This window comes from Varroa destructor, unplaced genomic scaffold (genome assembly GCF_002443255.2).
Source record: "Varroa destructor unplaced genomic scaffold, Vdes_3.0 BEIS01000003.1, whole genome shotgun sequence".
NCBI lineage: Eukaryota > Metazoa > Arthropoda > Arachnida > Mesostigmata > Varroidae > Varroa > Varroa destructor.
The window spans coordinates 52,612,307-52,627,984 of record NW_019211456.1 but is presented as its reverse complement, the minus strand read 5'-3'; the positions used below and the strand labels follow the sequence as shown (position 1 = coordinate 52,627,984).

Sequence of the window (15,678 nt, the reverse complement as noted above, 5' to 3'; positions counted from 1 at the left end):
AATTATCTATTAATTGAAAAAATATGATTCACAGAGTGTCGTATCGATACATTTAGAATGTTCTATCAAAAGGCAATGGCTAGCGGTAAGCTACAGAATACGCATATATAGAGACTTTTTAAAAAAAAATCCGAAGTTTTTGTAACTCATATGCCCAGATACGGCTTGCGAGGACATTTTCGATGACAAAAATAACCGAAGCCGTTATTTTCATATGGATCATATAAAACTGCATTCAATTTATACCTTCTATGTGGAAATCTCATATTTCCATAAGCGTACATAATACATGCAAGCACAATAACTACCGCAACGCTTTGCAGAACTTGAGTGACTAGAAAGTTACTATTTAGAAATATTTATAAGATAAAGTGTTTATCGAAAGCGTCTGTAAGTTGATTTCGCAGATATGCATCTGGATGAGCATACTGGCTGCCGAATTATGAAATACATATTCTGCTATAATCGTTGGATTCCTGCAAGGTAAAACTTTGCGAATCATTGGACCTTAAGAGCTATGATTCAATGTACAGCTAAAGAAGAAACACAGGACAAAGTATCTATATTTTTAACATATTTTTTGGCTTGATCGATATCCCTGCTGATCAATAATTCAACGCTGTGATCCTTTCTTCTGCACGACCTTGCTAAAAAAACAATCTTTCCAGTCAATAGTTAACGTTTATTTTATCCAGACACAGATACGTTCAGTTATTCATGCCCATCATTCTATATATAGCTGGTATACATTTATTTAAAATTAAGCTATCCTTAACTGTCGTACAAACACTTGTTGACACAGCCATGCATGACACGCTTAGTTTTACAGTAGTTTGATTTTTTTGATTTGATGAAAAATACAAAAACCTGTCATAACATTAAACACACAATCACCAGGCGCATGGAGTACGTATTTACAGAATAACAGATATACAAATGCAAACGTGGCCAGGATCCAGCCCCGGCCAAAGACTAGTTTCTCCAGCAACTGTGACTGCACTAGGTAGTTTTGGTCTTTGCGCGCTCGCTCCTCTTTTCTTCTTGGGCAATGGCCGTCTTTTCGTGCTCAGCCTTGTGAGACAGCCTTGGTTTTCGGATATATGACTGAATATAGAAGTTAATGAACAGTGTCAATCCTATGACGCCTTGTGCAAAAGCCAGATAGATCATTCCCTTAGGATAACCGCAATCATAAATAAGGGGAATTAAAATATGAATCATAAGAAAAATAAACTGGCTGATCTGGGCAGTTGTAATGTACCGTTTCCACCACAGGTATGGCTGCATATGTGGCCCGAGGGCAGCCAGGAAGTAGTAGGTGTACATGACAACATGAATGCCAGAGTTGACGATCAAGCCCAGCAGGGTTTGCCCATCGGCACCGTACAACAGCCATACCCAGCCCGACCAAACAACGAGGGCATGGTGCGTGTAGTGTAACGTGGTAATATGCGAGAACTTTTTGCGTAACAAAAAGAAGAACGTGTCAAGGAAGTCTCCTAGCCTCACCCAGAAATACCAATAGCACAACGATAAGATGCACATAGAGTTTTCGTCTGTTGAGTGCGTCATACCTGAAACAACAAATGGAATGCAACAAAAGATTCATAATACACACACGATTAGTCTCATAATCATCATTCAATATTGGCGCATGGTGAATTTCATATCTATCTCTCATACTTGTGTGTACAAACTGAAAAAACTCTCTACGAGCTTCAAATTATTCGTATTTATTAAGAGACACCGAAATTTCGTTCGAAACATGGACTCGGACGTATGCACGCCCTCATGTAAACCCAATGCAAAATTTCCCCAGCGTAAGGGAGTGTTTCTAATATTTCGGGTTTGCGTTTGTATCTTTTCCATCGTATATAGGCCTCGCCTATATTGGACTGAACTATTGGACAGTTCACGTTTGCTATGGCCAATTATTATATTATACCCTTTCTATGTACTATTTGCTATGGCCAATTATACCCTTTCTAAGTTGTTACTCAGATCACTGAACTCAGCCACCATTGATTAGATTTCTATTAAGCAGTATTGCAAAAGCAGGTTGATTTCATAATCGCTACGAGAAAAACTGATGATTCGTTTCGCTGCGTAAAAATAACCTGTTCTCGCCTCTTATTCAAATCGGCTGATTCTTCCCAATAAAGACACTAAGAAATACGAAAAAACGTCAACGAAAGTAGACAGAGGAATGCGCAATTGTGACGTATCGATCACAATCAGAGGGTCACGAACGACGACGACGACGACGACGACAATTGCCCCTTTGAGGATAAAAGCTTGGAGGCAGGCCGCCAGGTATGAACCTGCAGGCGAACGCATGTTATTGTCGATACTGCGGCGACTGACTTCAGCGTTGACGTTTGTAGTTTCGGCTTTTTTTAATAATTCACTATTTGATAGACAGTGTATGATCGCTGCTCGTCCTGTTGCCCCCGTCTGGTTAACTCTAGCGGCTGATTGTGCCCAGCGGTTCTGTGCCGCATAGTGTAGCATGCCCTGTTTGAAAGCGACTCTCTGACCGCATGAACGATGCCGCCGCTTTCGCTGAAGACTGGTGGGAGAAAATTGTCTACTTGTACGTGTCTATGACGCTGACGTTTTCGTCACTGCGCCTGGCTTCGGCGCATTGCCTACGAATAGTTCATCACATAGTCAGTAGGGTAGAAGCCCCGAAGAAAGTAACTGTAGAAAGTAATAACGGTCAATGTCTGTGTGGGAGTATCTGTCGATGGGTGTGTTACATTACGTTGAGATGACCGTCAAAACGCTGTTTACGCAGGCGAGCGTACGGCTCCTAATACTATCCGACGGCACGAACGACCTTGAATCAGTGGTAAAAGAAGGACTGTTTCGGACGACCGACCGTCAAGGTTTAATGGTCCAACCAGCTGCGGTTCCAACGATGCATTGTAGCGTTATGTTTATTACAAGCACTTGTTTCTCAACTTTTTCGCTATAATCAATCAAGTGACGCTACAAGCCGCAACTGAGATTCTTTCAATGTTGTTGACGTTCCTATGCGGGGATGGCCATTAAGGTCAAGGGACTAGTAATTAATGTTGCGGTTTATGTCATCATAGTAGGATGAGTCAATCACTCGGGTAGGAAGGCTTAGCCCACCCCTGCAGCAACTACCGCCATATAGGGCCATGCACTTTAACAGCAACTGGTTTATTTGTCGATTCATACCTATCAACTAACTATATAATTAGCTCGTGCTACCGACGGTCGTCAAAAAGAAAGACGTGTGTGCATATGGTAATACAAACGTACGTTATGACTGTACAGTTTATAGAATAGCTCAAGCCACGTTTCTAACGTTCGCTTGACTGGGAACAAATAAAACTGTTTAGAGAAAAAGCTTCGATGGATTATTTTGGTTGTAGCTTACTTCGTATTCAACGGAGCCAGTAATTAGCGAATAGCCAAATCTGCTTAAAAGAAACACTCGCGTGTGCGGTAACGTTACCTGAATGGAGTATAAGCCGACACAACGACTCTTATTATAGTAGTCGACCAACCGCAGTACCAGCGGGCCGCCTAAGTAAAATCAATGGTTCTGCCAACCACTTGACCGCTTGTAAACTTCAAGAGTACTAAAACACTCAGCGTATATACGTACAGTTGTATTGAACATATGGCTCTGGACGTGTGCACAGGTGTTCTACGATGAAAACAGTTTAGCTGGCCTTGAATTATGCACGGTCAGATGTGCTTCCTAATGCATGATGGTAATATATTGAATTGCGGAGCAGACGACCGTCGCTACATTCAGGATCGAGTTCGAGCTTTTGGGCATAGATGAACACTCCAACGTCGTCAGTGTACATATAACATAACATCTATATATGTCGTAATAGTAACGACAGGAGTGATACAAGGGCACACATGGCGTCTACATCAAAAATGATGACGAAACGATACCGACTGGGGGAATGTCACTGACCGGCGTCGGTATCATTCCGTCGCTATCCGCGTGACAATTTACCAGTGTGGCAGCGTGACGATGGTACGAAAACGTCTCAGTAGATAGATCGACGCTGAGCGGGTGCTAGCTGGCCAGGCATTGTGAAAACCTTCTGTATCAATTGCCCTAATCGACCATAATTATGGGTCGATCAACATATTTAGCTTGGTTTTGCCTTGGCCAGTATGATAGATTACATCTAAAAGTGACAGTAAATTTTTTTTGTATCTATCGCGTTTATTTTTCATGGAAACTGTCTTCGACAGATTCTTATAGACGTATTATTTGCGGGGAACACTACCCACATTGAATGAAAGGTACATCTGGTTGGTCAGATTTGCTCTTGGTTGGCCGGCTACGCTACATTTGTCCCTATAGCAGTCCAAAGGCCCTTGAAACTAGGATTCGGGTGCGGAAGGAGGTGTAATTTTGTTCTAGCTTAGTAATACCATTCATGGAAATTACCATTGATGAAAAAGGGTAAGGAATAGAGACTAATGATTTCTGCAAAATAGGGACATAGCGCTTATAACATAGTTACGTCTGAACGAAATTAAAAGAAGTTCGAGGGCTCAAGATAGATATTGCCTTTTGTTGACGTCGTTAAAACATTCTTAAACCTACCCTGGCAGAAAATGTTGTATCCGCCTCCTAGGTAGCTGTGCCGCAGAAACTGTATCATGAAATACAGATTGGCCACCACCATTAATACGTTATACAACTGCACGACGGATTTTACGTTGAACGCCTCGCGCTTTGCCATCAAACGGGGGCCCGCCACCTGCATAAGGTAAAATGGTTATTCAATAGATCTCGTTTGGGGTCCTACTTAGAAACATCCATTTTAATTATTCATTATTATTTCTGACTTCAAGAGTATCTTGTGAACAAGGCACTTACTTGGCTTGAGCTTAGCAGGGCGTGTCTGCATCATAGGGATTTGGTAAGCATAGATAAGTTAGCAAAACTGAGTCTAAAAGCGAACCTTCGTAATAGTGAAATCGGATGGAGTCTAATATCTCAGAAGATACATTACCCATAAGTTACAGAAATTAGTTACTAAAGCAATTACTCTGGAGCCATAACATCACTCACTTGAAAAGAAATGTCTTTAAATGCTGCGAAAAGCTAGTGAAGATATGGAAAATGTGTCAGATCATTCGGATACGTATTCAGAAAAATGACAATGACATTGTAAAAATATCATACAATTAGTCCTTTCAGCTGTGACTATAAGGTCGCCGGAGTTTTACTTTGGACGAAGCTTGTTTTGCGTGCGTGCGTGCGTGCGTGCGTGAAGTTACCTTCGCTAGATAGCAGTATCCGAGCACGACTGTCAGAACAAGGGGCAAGTTGTGAGAGCCAATAAACGTCCAGTTCTGCGTGCGTGGATCTTTAGGTGGAAGCCACGAGGTCCACGAGAACCTTTTAACTCCTCCAAGCGATTCCGCTCCCAGGCTGTATGACATCTTTGTTCCAATTGATCGCCTCTGTTTGTAACAATGAATTAATGTATCACCAGTGTATTATATGTAGTGCTTAGTCTAGTCTAGTCTTCAAAGTATATCTGAAAGGTAGTACTATTTATACGCCTGGTCACATAATCTGATAGGGCAGATTAGATCAGGCATCGAAGATAAATGATGATAAATGCCAGTAAAGCGTTTAATTACGACCGAATTTACAAGACTATTTGGTTAGGAGAATTATGAAAAAACAGCTCCCTGTACTGGAAGTACACTCGGTGACCCTGGGTCCTACGGGCAGAAACAAGCGTCGTCTTATGACTCAACATTGCTTGCAGTCTCACTAAGTACTTCGGCCAATCAGATTTGGTGTGCAATATAAAGATTCATGTACACTCAAAGTATTAAAAAAAAAAAAATTGATATTTACGTTGCCTTTGTTATAAGCCTAACCCTAAAGGACTCGGCCAATAGAAGTGACGCTCTTCGCAAATACGCCTGCGAACGTGGTAACTCAAAAACGCCAGCGACAATAAAAATGGCTTTTAAGCACGCAGTTGTGTCACTTCTACTCAAGCGAGTCTAGGCGAACATGTGGATTTTTGGAAAACAGTTACACGTTCGCTGGAAGCGAATCACTGGTGCAGAAACAAATGTGAGCGAAGCAACGAACAGTAAGCACGACCGATGACTTGCTGGCGCCACTGTCACCGCTACTTCCAGTACTGTTCCTACTCCCACGCCTATGAGCACTCCGACAATGACGGTAGGGACAGTTGTACTAGTACTAGCACTGCAGCAATTGTTAGAGCTGCCACAAGATAGCTGCCGCTGGACAGGGGGCGCACCTGACACGGGAAGACAGACCGCGCGATTCGAACCGTCAAAAACTGACTTCAGTTACGCCAAACGCAACCTTAAGTGCTCGACTCCCCCTCGTTATTCGGCGGCTGTTCGAGTCGCCGCCGCTGCAGTAGCTATTGGACGCTATCGTTGTGTCTGATGGTATTCGCTATAGAACGATTTGGCAGCAGCGGTGCGAGCAGTCTATTGCGCGCACTACTATCTCTCCCATCACCTCTGACGCCGCTGCCGTCGACGTCAGCATTGTTGTTACGTAACCACAGGATTAAACGGGGGACTATGCCGCCGAAGAAAGTGCGCCGTGAGCCTTCACGGCTCCGGCCGCAGCTAGCGCTGGCAGCGGCTGGGGATGTTGCTTCGGCTAGCGCGACGTGAGTTTTTGTCTATAGATAAACTTCTCCATCGGCTAAATCGACTGGTCCCGATTATTCGCTCACTACTAACAATGAAAGTATTGGCCACTCACAAGAATATTTAACCGCTGAACGAGCACTAGCAGTTGTAGTAAAACAGTAACGGTGTTAAGGGGATTAGTTGCAGAAGGCGAACTATTCTCGGCGCTGCTGTCATTTGTAGCGTCCACAAGTCAGATGACTGCGTGGCAAACGGTGCTGATCCAAATGAGAGCAGGGCAAGAGCGGTCTTCGGAGGTTCCGGAAGGACAACGTAAGAATAACTAAATATACTGAAACGGCTCGTTTTGTGTCGTCGTAGATGAGGTGAAGAAACTTGTACGCGTGTCCTTCTAAAGCTGATAATCATATTGAAGTAATCCAAACTCGCCACGCTAGACCGGTCGATTACGTCGTTGGTCGAACTAGTGTTTACTAGTAAATCAATTTAATACGCTCTATATTCAAAGACATGATATCTTTTGATCGTCCTCCCTTGTCGGCTTCAAAAAAAAACTATTATTATAGATAAACTGGATGGAGGATGAAACTTGCGCATGGATACGAGATGTAAATTTTAGGATAACTTCTTTTTAGGATTTCTAGATAGGTTTCTAGGATTTTTAAACGAAATCGGCCGCAATCGACTGATCGTTTACCTGTCTAACAAGCCGTTTGCCTACACTGCATAATGGTTTCGCTGCTGTCAGCAGCGCTGCTAAATAATCACCATCTAAAACATCTCTAAGAGTTCTATCGTCAAAAGTAAATTAGTTACATCAATTTCTTGCATAAGTGACATTGTAATGTTTCTAGAACTAATAAAGGCGTAGGGACAGAAAGTACAAAACGGCAACGAGTGTCCTTATAGGCCGTTCATAATTGCACAACATCCAATTAATATACCTTATAACACTGTATATATATACACATACATATATGTACATATTTTGTAGGGATGGGTTCGTGCGACAACTGAGCGAGATAAATAGATGAGACTCGTATTGGTTTTTTAATTGCTGGACGGAAATCTACCAGGTGCTAGCAGGGCACATTACAACGGATAATGTCAAATGTTTATTTCTCTCAAAATTTTTAGCGTTAAATCCTACATATGAATGTCCTTACCTACTAAACGTAACCTGTTCATTGTGCGTCAAAAAGATGCGAATCGGAAGCGTTTAAATTTTAACGATGGCACTATTGTGGTGCCATCAGAAATGTCCGGCGGTGCCTGGTACGTTCTGCATGAAACATTTGGTGAGGTTATACATTTAGACTTTTAGTTAAACAATTATTATGCTTTTGTGTTTATTTTCTGTTTTTGATATTACGATCACGCCTAATTGAAGCTACCTAATATCAAAGATCTATTTAAAAAAGGCCATTTAAAAAAGCGCCTTCGTTTCGATAGCTACCACGAATGTTCACTATCCGTATTTCCTTTGTGACACGCGGCATTTCGGTAGTCAATGGTTTGATTAAAGAGTCCATGTTTGGATGCTGGGAAAATCGCTATTTGATGAAAATGAAGTATTTTTAGATTCAGAAGCAGTTTTTGGAAGGGAGACATCGTTTTGAATGAAGGCTGCCCTGTATATTTACGGCCAAAATGTATTTACGAATAGCAATAGCAATAAGAAGTAGAAAACAGGAATAAAATAAACGTGTTGGGAAAGGAGAACTTAGTAGGAGCCAACTTGCCAGATGGATAAGAAGTTATTTAAACTTGCAGATAAACACATATCAAAGCTGCTAGTGATGTATTCGTTGAGCATTTTTAGTGAGTTTATCAAGAGTCATATAGGCTAACCTGAGACCAGCGTCTGAAAGAATAAACTAAAATTGCGCGGGATTTTGCAAAGGCAAAAAAGTACTTGTGACGATTTCTAACGTTTCTGCATTTTTGGTTTATAATAAATTTCCAATAACAATACATTTCCAGCGAATTTCAAATGTATTCTATTTAATCTTATTTTATAGGAGAAATAGGTACAGCTTGATGTCGCTAGTGTCTGCAATATTCTGTTTGTATATACGAGCACCTGAAAGGGTCAAAGGCCATCATCGATGTGAAGCCTCCTATCAACGAAGTGTTCCTTTGCGTTTTTTTTTTTTTCGTTTTGGGGTGCTTTATTCATTCGCGACAATTTGCTGTCAATAGGCGATTCGAAGTACCGCGGCACCGTTCAACTGTTGCCCGTAGTCTGCGAGCTGGATGAACGCAATTCTGACGTAATGGCTGTCATAATTTGGTATTGCAAATAGGCTCTCACCTGTGAAGTTGCAAAGTTGACTGTTATCATCACGACTGTCTGCAAATAGATGACTTAGGCAACGAAATATGCCTTTGATCCCTTGTCATTTACAGCTATTTTGGGTATAACACAGTAGGCCGCGGGGAATCCTGCTAACCGTCTTAGCGCCGCTTATCCGTGGTGTTCTCACAATGCACCTCCACGATTTAGAGCTTTTTTTTTGCTTTTTCGTTTTTGTGAGATACTATCTAGCTTAAAAGGGAGAATCAACAGTGCGATGAATCATTGTAACGTATGCAGATCTGATCTGGGTACGGACATTGGTTCGCTGGTATCAAGCCAGAAGTCGGATACTGCAGCAACAACAAAAGTGTAATTTACCTTGAGTGTCAGTGCGCATAAGTCGAAAAAAACAAGCCAACGCTCGTCTTTTGTAATTGTTTAATAGTTACGAGCATCTGATGGAGTTAGGTGAGACAAAAACCTCTAGGAATCGAAGATATTTAAGCAGTACTTTTTACGCGCTACCTTCTTTATGAGACTCTGTTTAAAAATGAGCCCTAAAGCAGTTATCTGCCGTAACCTGATTTATGATACCACATTTAAGACATTTTATAGACTAACTTGGTGAGCCCGATCTAAATGAACTTTAGATATCTTCTGGCAGCCGCTTTCAAACAAACTTGTGATGTTAACACCCAAAATACTGCAATTTATGAGCTTTTATAAAAGCTTTTTAAAACAAAAAAAAAAAAGTATATGCGTCAAGAAGAAGCATTTACAACACAAGGAACAATTATATGTTCATTAAGATGAATCTTCAAATGCTAACCGGAGATGTATAGTCCTGCGCGTAAAATAACTTGTTGACCACGAACTGTGCTAATTAGGACTTTCAAAAGTCCAAGTTTCCCGTATCGTTTGTATTAATAAGCTCTTTTATCTGAGCGTAACTATTTAGCAGCTTTCATATGGGGTGTTGCCTGCCATGGCCGGATGGCCTGGTTGCAAGTAGAATGATTTATATATGACCTTGCGCATCATGGAAGTGGGTTTTCTGAAGAATTTCAAGCGGACCATTTTTTCTTTTCATGTTCGTTTGGGCCGTTAAGAGGTCCAAAGTTTGTCAGCAGTGAGAACTGCGTATCGAACGCTAACTTCTGAAAGTTGTCACCGGCTTTTTTTTTTGCTAAACTTCCGACGCCGAACCAATTGCCGTGTAGAGTTTCGTGTTTCCGTTGCATGCTATAAAAATAAAAAGATAAAATAATTTCTTAACAAAATGATTGAACAACGGCGAATACATGAACTCCGCAAAGACAGTCTTTGCTCAGTCCATTTCAAAAGACTGATTAGATTTCAGTTCTGTGAAGGAACCCCAGTTTTTTTCGTTTGGAGGAGACGGTTTCGCTTAAAATTAATCGTGATTCACAAGAATTGTTAATACTCCGCTCAATTTCAATAGTTTTTATAATTCAGGTCAATTTAATAATTAAAACACCGACAATAAACTTTACAATAATAAACAAAGCACAGTTTCTACGTTATCTTAAGTTTCATACGCATAATTGTACATACATTAGACATAGACAAAGATACCTATTCCATGGCACTTGTGTCTATTTCTACATCTACAAAATGATGCTCGCTTTATGCCAGTAGAGAAGCACGATTTCGTTAATAGTAGGTATATTTACCACTAGATTTTTCTCATGTGTTGAAGTTTCCGTGATACTGAAGTCAATTTGGCATATTGAATGTAAACAATGGGATTATCGGTAAAAGTGTGGTTCGTGAAAGCTAAAAGAAAATTGAGCCTGCATATAGTTCAAAGAATACCAAGCGTTGGAATTTACACAAGTATTCAGCTTAGTACTTCTGCACGTGATGGGACGATTGGATCCCAAGTAGGAGCAGCAATGAAAACATCAACTACTAAAGCCAATGAAAGATATTTCAATTATATATGCGATTATTGGCCCTTCTTGAATTCTATCTGAAACGATCTATTACAGGCCCATTATCATTATAACCTATCAATGTCTACGTCAAACTCACTCCGCTAATAAATATCGCACCACTTAAATATCAGTAAAGCTAACCAAATACCGAAGCAAACAAAGTTGTATTTTTTTAGTGAATAAAATTCACTGCTTTGCTAGAATTTGAGTAAATCAACATTTATTTTTTTCGTTCCGGCTAACTGGCGATATCATATCGAAAAAGGGTGGACTGTGTTTCTAGCGATAGCAGACGTTCTCATTCAACGAGAGTTCTTCATTATTCATTGGAAAATATGTGCAGGAGTGCAAAAATGTGTGACGAGCCTTCAATAGAAAACTGTTCTTGGCCCATCTTTTCCTACTGCTGCAGCTTTTAAATGCTGTAAAAGCTGATCCCTGCAAACAAATATGGCCCTCTAGTTTTGTCGGTACCGAGCATTAATTGTCGTTGTCTTAACCAGTGAGTCAAACTGTATAAATTTCTCGAATTTCAGCAAAATACCCCGTTTTATCGGAAACGAGACACTTTACAATATCTGCAAATTTTTCTCGACTCGACTCCTTTAGCGTTTGCCCGATTACGAAAGAAAATGCGAGGTCTGCATTTAGAGTCCATCGCTGGCTATAGATTAACCAATTTTGGGCTTCAGGTATTACAGTATTGGTGTACAAGGCATCCTCTGTCTTGCTCTTCTCACCGAAGCAATCGTTCTTACTTAACGACCCATTTCCCTAGCTTATGTCTGTGATGTCATCTTTACGAAAGCTTCGGCGTTTAACGCTAACGCGGTGCTCACGTATCAACGCTCCGCGGCCCGACTGAAAAAATCTTGTCTTTACAAAGCTCTGTCAGCCCCGAAAACGTGAAACTGTGCTGTTGTCCAAGATAACTAATATGTAACTATCCATTTGCTCATAGGGCCCTGTTCTATTGCTACTTTGTGTCCCACATTTTGATTCCTTAACATCGTAATTGATAAAATTCTCGCAATAATGACTTTTACAAGGTTCCACTCATTGCACTCTTTGAAATTGCACGCACCACGGGCATTCGTCAGCCTATCTAGATCAGCAGCCAGTAGCAACAAACAAGGACATCATATCAGTCTTTTTCTTGAGCTGAAACTAAAAATACTTTATTTTCTTCAGACTCCTTCATCTTTAATAATTTTTTTATATTTCTCTTACAGTTGTTACGATATACACATTCTATATCTACATGAGGAGTAATATATTATCCAAATTACAGTATGTACAACCTTTAGTTGCTGATCTGTTTGTATTACCATATAATTTGCAATACATTCACATACTTTACTCAATATTTGTATGTTTACCTTTATTCAGTCGCGCTCAAAATTCTACAGATGCCTCAGCCGTTGCATTGCATTTAGTCGTTACTCGACCCGACGAAACACGTAGCGTACCCAGACAATTGTTACGTACAGCCCATCTCGTCAAGCTGGACGCAAAAATCATTGAATTTTTCAAAAATGCTCTTCTGAACGGTAACAATGAATAAATTCGCTGGTAAATCAAGAGACTAGTACGAACCTGATATACTTGAGTTCGCATAGACAATATTAATTAAAAGGCGTACAATTGTTTCATTGATTAATTTGTTACTCATTCGTCCTTTTCTTTACCATGTGATTTTTTAATAAATACAAATCACATCTATGAACTAACATTTGACGCCATCGTACGATTACGGCAAACGCTTTCGATCTCTAACTAGCTCCACTGTAAACTGTGACATATTTCTCAATAAACACACCCCTTTGCTACAAACAGCGCATTAATCTGTGTCTGTTTACTACTCTGTATCTGTATATAGAACAATTAGCTTCTGTTGGGGATTCAGGTCATTTTGGGTCGTATAGCCACACCTATGGCAGTATATCGTCCTTAACTAACATTTCTTAACAAAATATTGTACGTCTTTGAAGCAGGCGTGTCTCAATGGGGCGAATGGATTATTAATGCCAAAGGTGTCAATCGAGGGAGGACTTACTTCAGCATTCGTCGCCGACAGCACCATAACTCGGGTACATATGCCCGCCTGGTACATCGGCCTCTGGGACCTGCAGGCCTCTGCCTGCAAAACTGCGCGCTAATTTTTTCTTATACTCATCAACGGTTGCTGCACGTATTGCTATCAATTACCGCGTAGTAAAATATTGTATTTTGATGTACATTTTTGTCAGTACGACCTTTTCGGCGTTTACTTTACTTTGGCTAGCTTCCATCAACGGGAATGTGTATGGAAATGATGGTGATGAAACATGTCAATGGCTTCCCGGAAGGGAATTCAAATTTTGTACCTAAGAGAGTCTTTTGTCTCGATGGTAGCGAGGTAAGCTGAAGTTACACGTGAAACGAGAACCAAGAAACTGTCTTTATTCGTTGTGGTTTTAGTTGTAAGTGAAATGAGCGGACGGAGCTTTTCACCAAATGAATATAGCACCTATGAATTTTTATGAAGCTAAATATGAGAGCTGACTCTACCACAAATACCAGGTGGGTGTATTTCTGCTCTTGAACGTGCTCTGCACGTGTACGTACGCATGCAGGGATGCTGGCTTGTGGTCGTGTTTACGTACCCGTTACAACAGTACCGGAACAGAAAGAGAGTGCGAGATAATAGGGTGTTTGTCGCTACCAGACCATAGTTAATCAATCGATCTTGGCTTGAATATAATCGTTACTCTCGCTGTATGCGGACGATAGCGGGAACTCGAAGAGACTGATCGATAGCTACTAGAAAAGGATTGGTTCGTGTACTTTAAGGAGAAAACAACTCACGAGCTGAGTAGGTTCACAGTGAGGCTGCTTCATCATTTGCCTGGAATAGCTGATTTGTATATCATGATTGTATGACAATTCATTAGAATCAACTAAGTCGGTGGTTGTCGAAAGTGGCAATAACGGTACGCCGGTGTCGACACCCGGTGACAAACCTAATTTTTGAAAAAACGTAGGATGAAAGCCAAATTGCTTGAGTGTGAGATAATCGAGTCGCTGACTGGCATTGAATAGGAATTAAGTCCACGACGAAAGTGGCAAGACTGTCGTAGTTCGACATGCTCCCTGTCGTATGTGTCGCAGTTTTCGTATGTGGTAAGTTGATGAGAAAACTCGTCAGAGATGCAATAATACTTCTAATGGGCTTTTGGTTTTTACTCTGCAGACGACGACGGTTTCGTATTAATTGTTACTGCTTAATCTTCTTCTATTTTCATGACTTATGCAACTTAATGGACAAACAGGGTGGTTCTTACTCGTGCGTTCTTACGATGTCATATATTTACTTCATTCTTTTGCTGATGCTACCTACGACTAACGCTGACTTTGTGATGTAACTGTAAATAACGTGACATTTTCCATTTTTACCATTTGTCATTATGTTCATAATGTATGTATCAGCTATGCTAAACAACAGAAAGTTTAGCCGGTGAATTCTGTGTATTTTCGACTTCCTCTTGGATGGGCTCGATTCCTGTTGAGTTGAACTTGATTCCCGCGCCTCGCTTGACGCTACCGGAAATCGACGAGGCTCCTCCACCCATCGATGCGGACGCAGTGGAAGAGAACGTGGAATTTGGGTTCGGCTTGGCGATTTTGAGCAATTTTGTGGCAGACTTCCTCTCGCCAGCGGGATTCATCTGACTCCTTGTCTGAATCAGAAGACGCTTAAAGTCCGTTAGCGAGGTGGGCTTGCAGGGACCCAGACGATCGCTGGCTAGAGAGGCTCGTCTCGCGTCCCTTTGCTGCGGCGGAGGGTTCTCACTTTGCACCGACCATGACCTTCTATCGCGCGGTTGGCTGTGATGTTGCTGGCTCGTGTCACTCAGATCCGTCGTCGTGGTGGGCTGCGGCTGTAAGGCAACCTGAGTTTCGCCTAGGAAAGGTGAACCTTTATGGTAGTCTCGTGCATAGGTTTCGATCGAAGGGCCTGGGGGCGGAGCGGCATTTTGGTCGCGCGTTAGGGGCATGCAGTTCGCGAGCGGATTCGACCAGACGAGTTTGTCTCGTTTAGTGGCCGCTGTCGCGCCAATTGTTACCGCCGCCTCCGCAGGCGTTTGTCCAGTGACGCTGATAGAATGATTCGAGTCTGCTACAGCTGATTGATATCCGTATGGACTACTATACACCGGTCGCTCGAACAATAGCGATGCGGGCGCTTGGTATGTTGCATTGTTAAAATACTGAGACCTACCGCTTCCTACCACACTCGTTGGCATCTCCGAGCTGCACAATGGAAGGCAATTTTCGTTCGGGGAGAATCCCTTCATATGAAGTCTTGACAGTGGTTGGGTGTCAAATGGCACCGCATAATTGGAGGGTACGCTTGATGGGTTGTTTTGTGGTGTGTACTGCTTCGTTGGGACATAAGTGGCCACAGGTGTGTGGGGTCCGGGAAGAAACGTGGCATACACCTTATCATCGTAGAGGCTAGATGGCCGCGAAGGTCTGTTCGGGGGGGTCGGCATCTCGGGCTGAGGCGGTGGCACATAACAAGACTCCAGATTTAGGTCCAGATCGACTATACCTGCAAGGAAACCAAGCAGGATTACAATTGCACACTAGTATCGGACAATATACTCATGTACATAGCTGACTACTTATGGCAAACGCTGAGGGACAAAGCTCGCAGAAAAAATAAATAAACATTTTGCTTCTAAGGGTTGAAATATCATCTATTCGACT

General features: G+C 41.7%; 2 protein-coding genes and 1 long non-coding RNA gene across 26 annotated transcripts in view; 1 reads left to right on the top strand and 2 right to left on the bottom strand.

Annotated features, from left to right (window-relative positions):
- The window catches only part of LOC147757122 (uncharacterized), a 59,347-nt gene that overhangs the window by 7,000 nt on the left and 36,669 nt on the right, over positions 1–15,678 (top strand). The window lies entirely within an intron of this gene.
- LOC111247560 (very long chain fatty acid elongase AAEL008004-like) lies at positions 669–6,459 on the bottom strand. Of its 3 annotated transcripts, none has more exons than XM_022798638.2 (4): positions 6,125–6,459; positions 5,290–5,475; positions 4,610–4,766; positions 669–1,574 (listed from the first exon to the last, which is right to left on the bottom strand). In XM_022798638.2, the coding sequence occupies exons 2-4, from the start codon at positions 5,452–5,454 to the stop codon at positions 1,000–1,002; spliced, it is 897 nt and encodes a 298-aa protein (XP_022654373.1). In that variant the 5' UTR covers positions 5,455–5,475; positions 6,125–6,459; the 3' UTR covers positions 669–999. The 3 variants fall into 3 exon arrangements, with proteins under 3 accessions (XP_022654373.1, XP_022654374.1, XP_022654371.1); XM_022798639.2 differs by having other exon boundaries at positions 6,300–6,459; XM_022798636.2 differs by having other exon boundaries at positions 5,882–6,457.
- gukh (NHS actin remodeling regulator GUK-holder) overlaps positions 12,075–15,678 on the bottom strand; it is a 162,527-nt gene continuing 158,923 nt past the window's right edge. For all 16 annotated transcript variants that reach the window (XM_086982476.1, XM_086982478.1, XM_086982475.1 and 13 more), the window contains one exon: positions 12,075–15,520. In XM_086982476.1, the coding sequence (XP_086838602.1) occupies positions 14,400–15,520 (1,121 nt within the window). In that variant the 3' untranslated portion in view covers positions 12,075–14,399. The remainder of the gene's footprint in view (positions 15,521–15,678) is intronic.

Coding starts and splice junctions, on each gene's coding strand:
- LOC111247560 (XM_022798638.2), bottom strand. CDS start 5,454: ATGTCATACAGCCTGGGAGCGGAATCGCTTGGAGGAGTTAAAAGGTTC. Junction 4,767..5,289: donor GATACTGCTATCTAGCGAAG/GTAACTTCACGC, acceptor TACCTTATGCAG/GTGGCGGGCCCCCGTTTGAT. Junction 1,575..4,609: donor ATACAACATTTTCTGCCAGG/GTAGGTTTAAGA, acceptor TTGTTGTTTCAG/GTATGACGCACTCAACAGAC.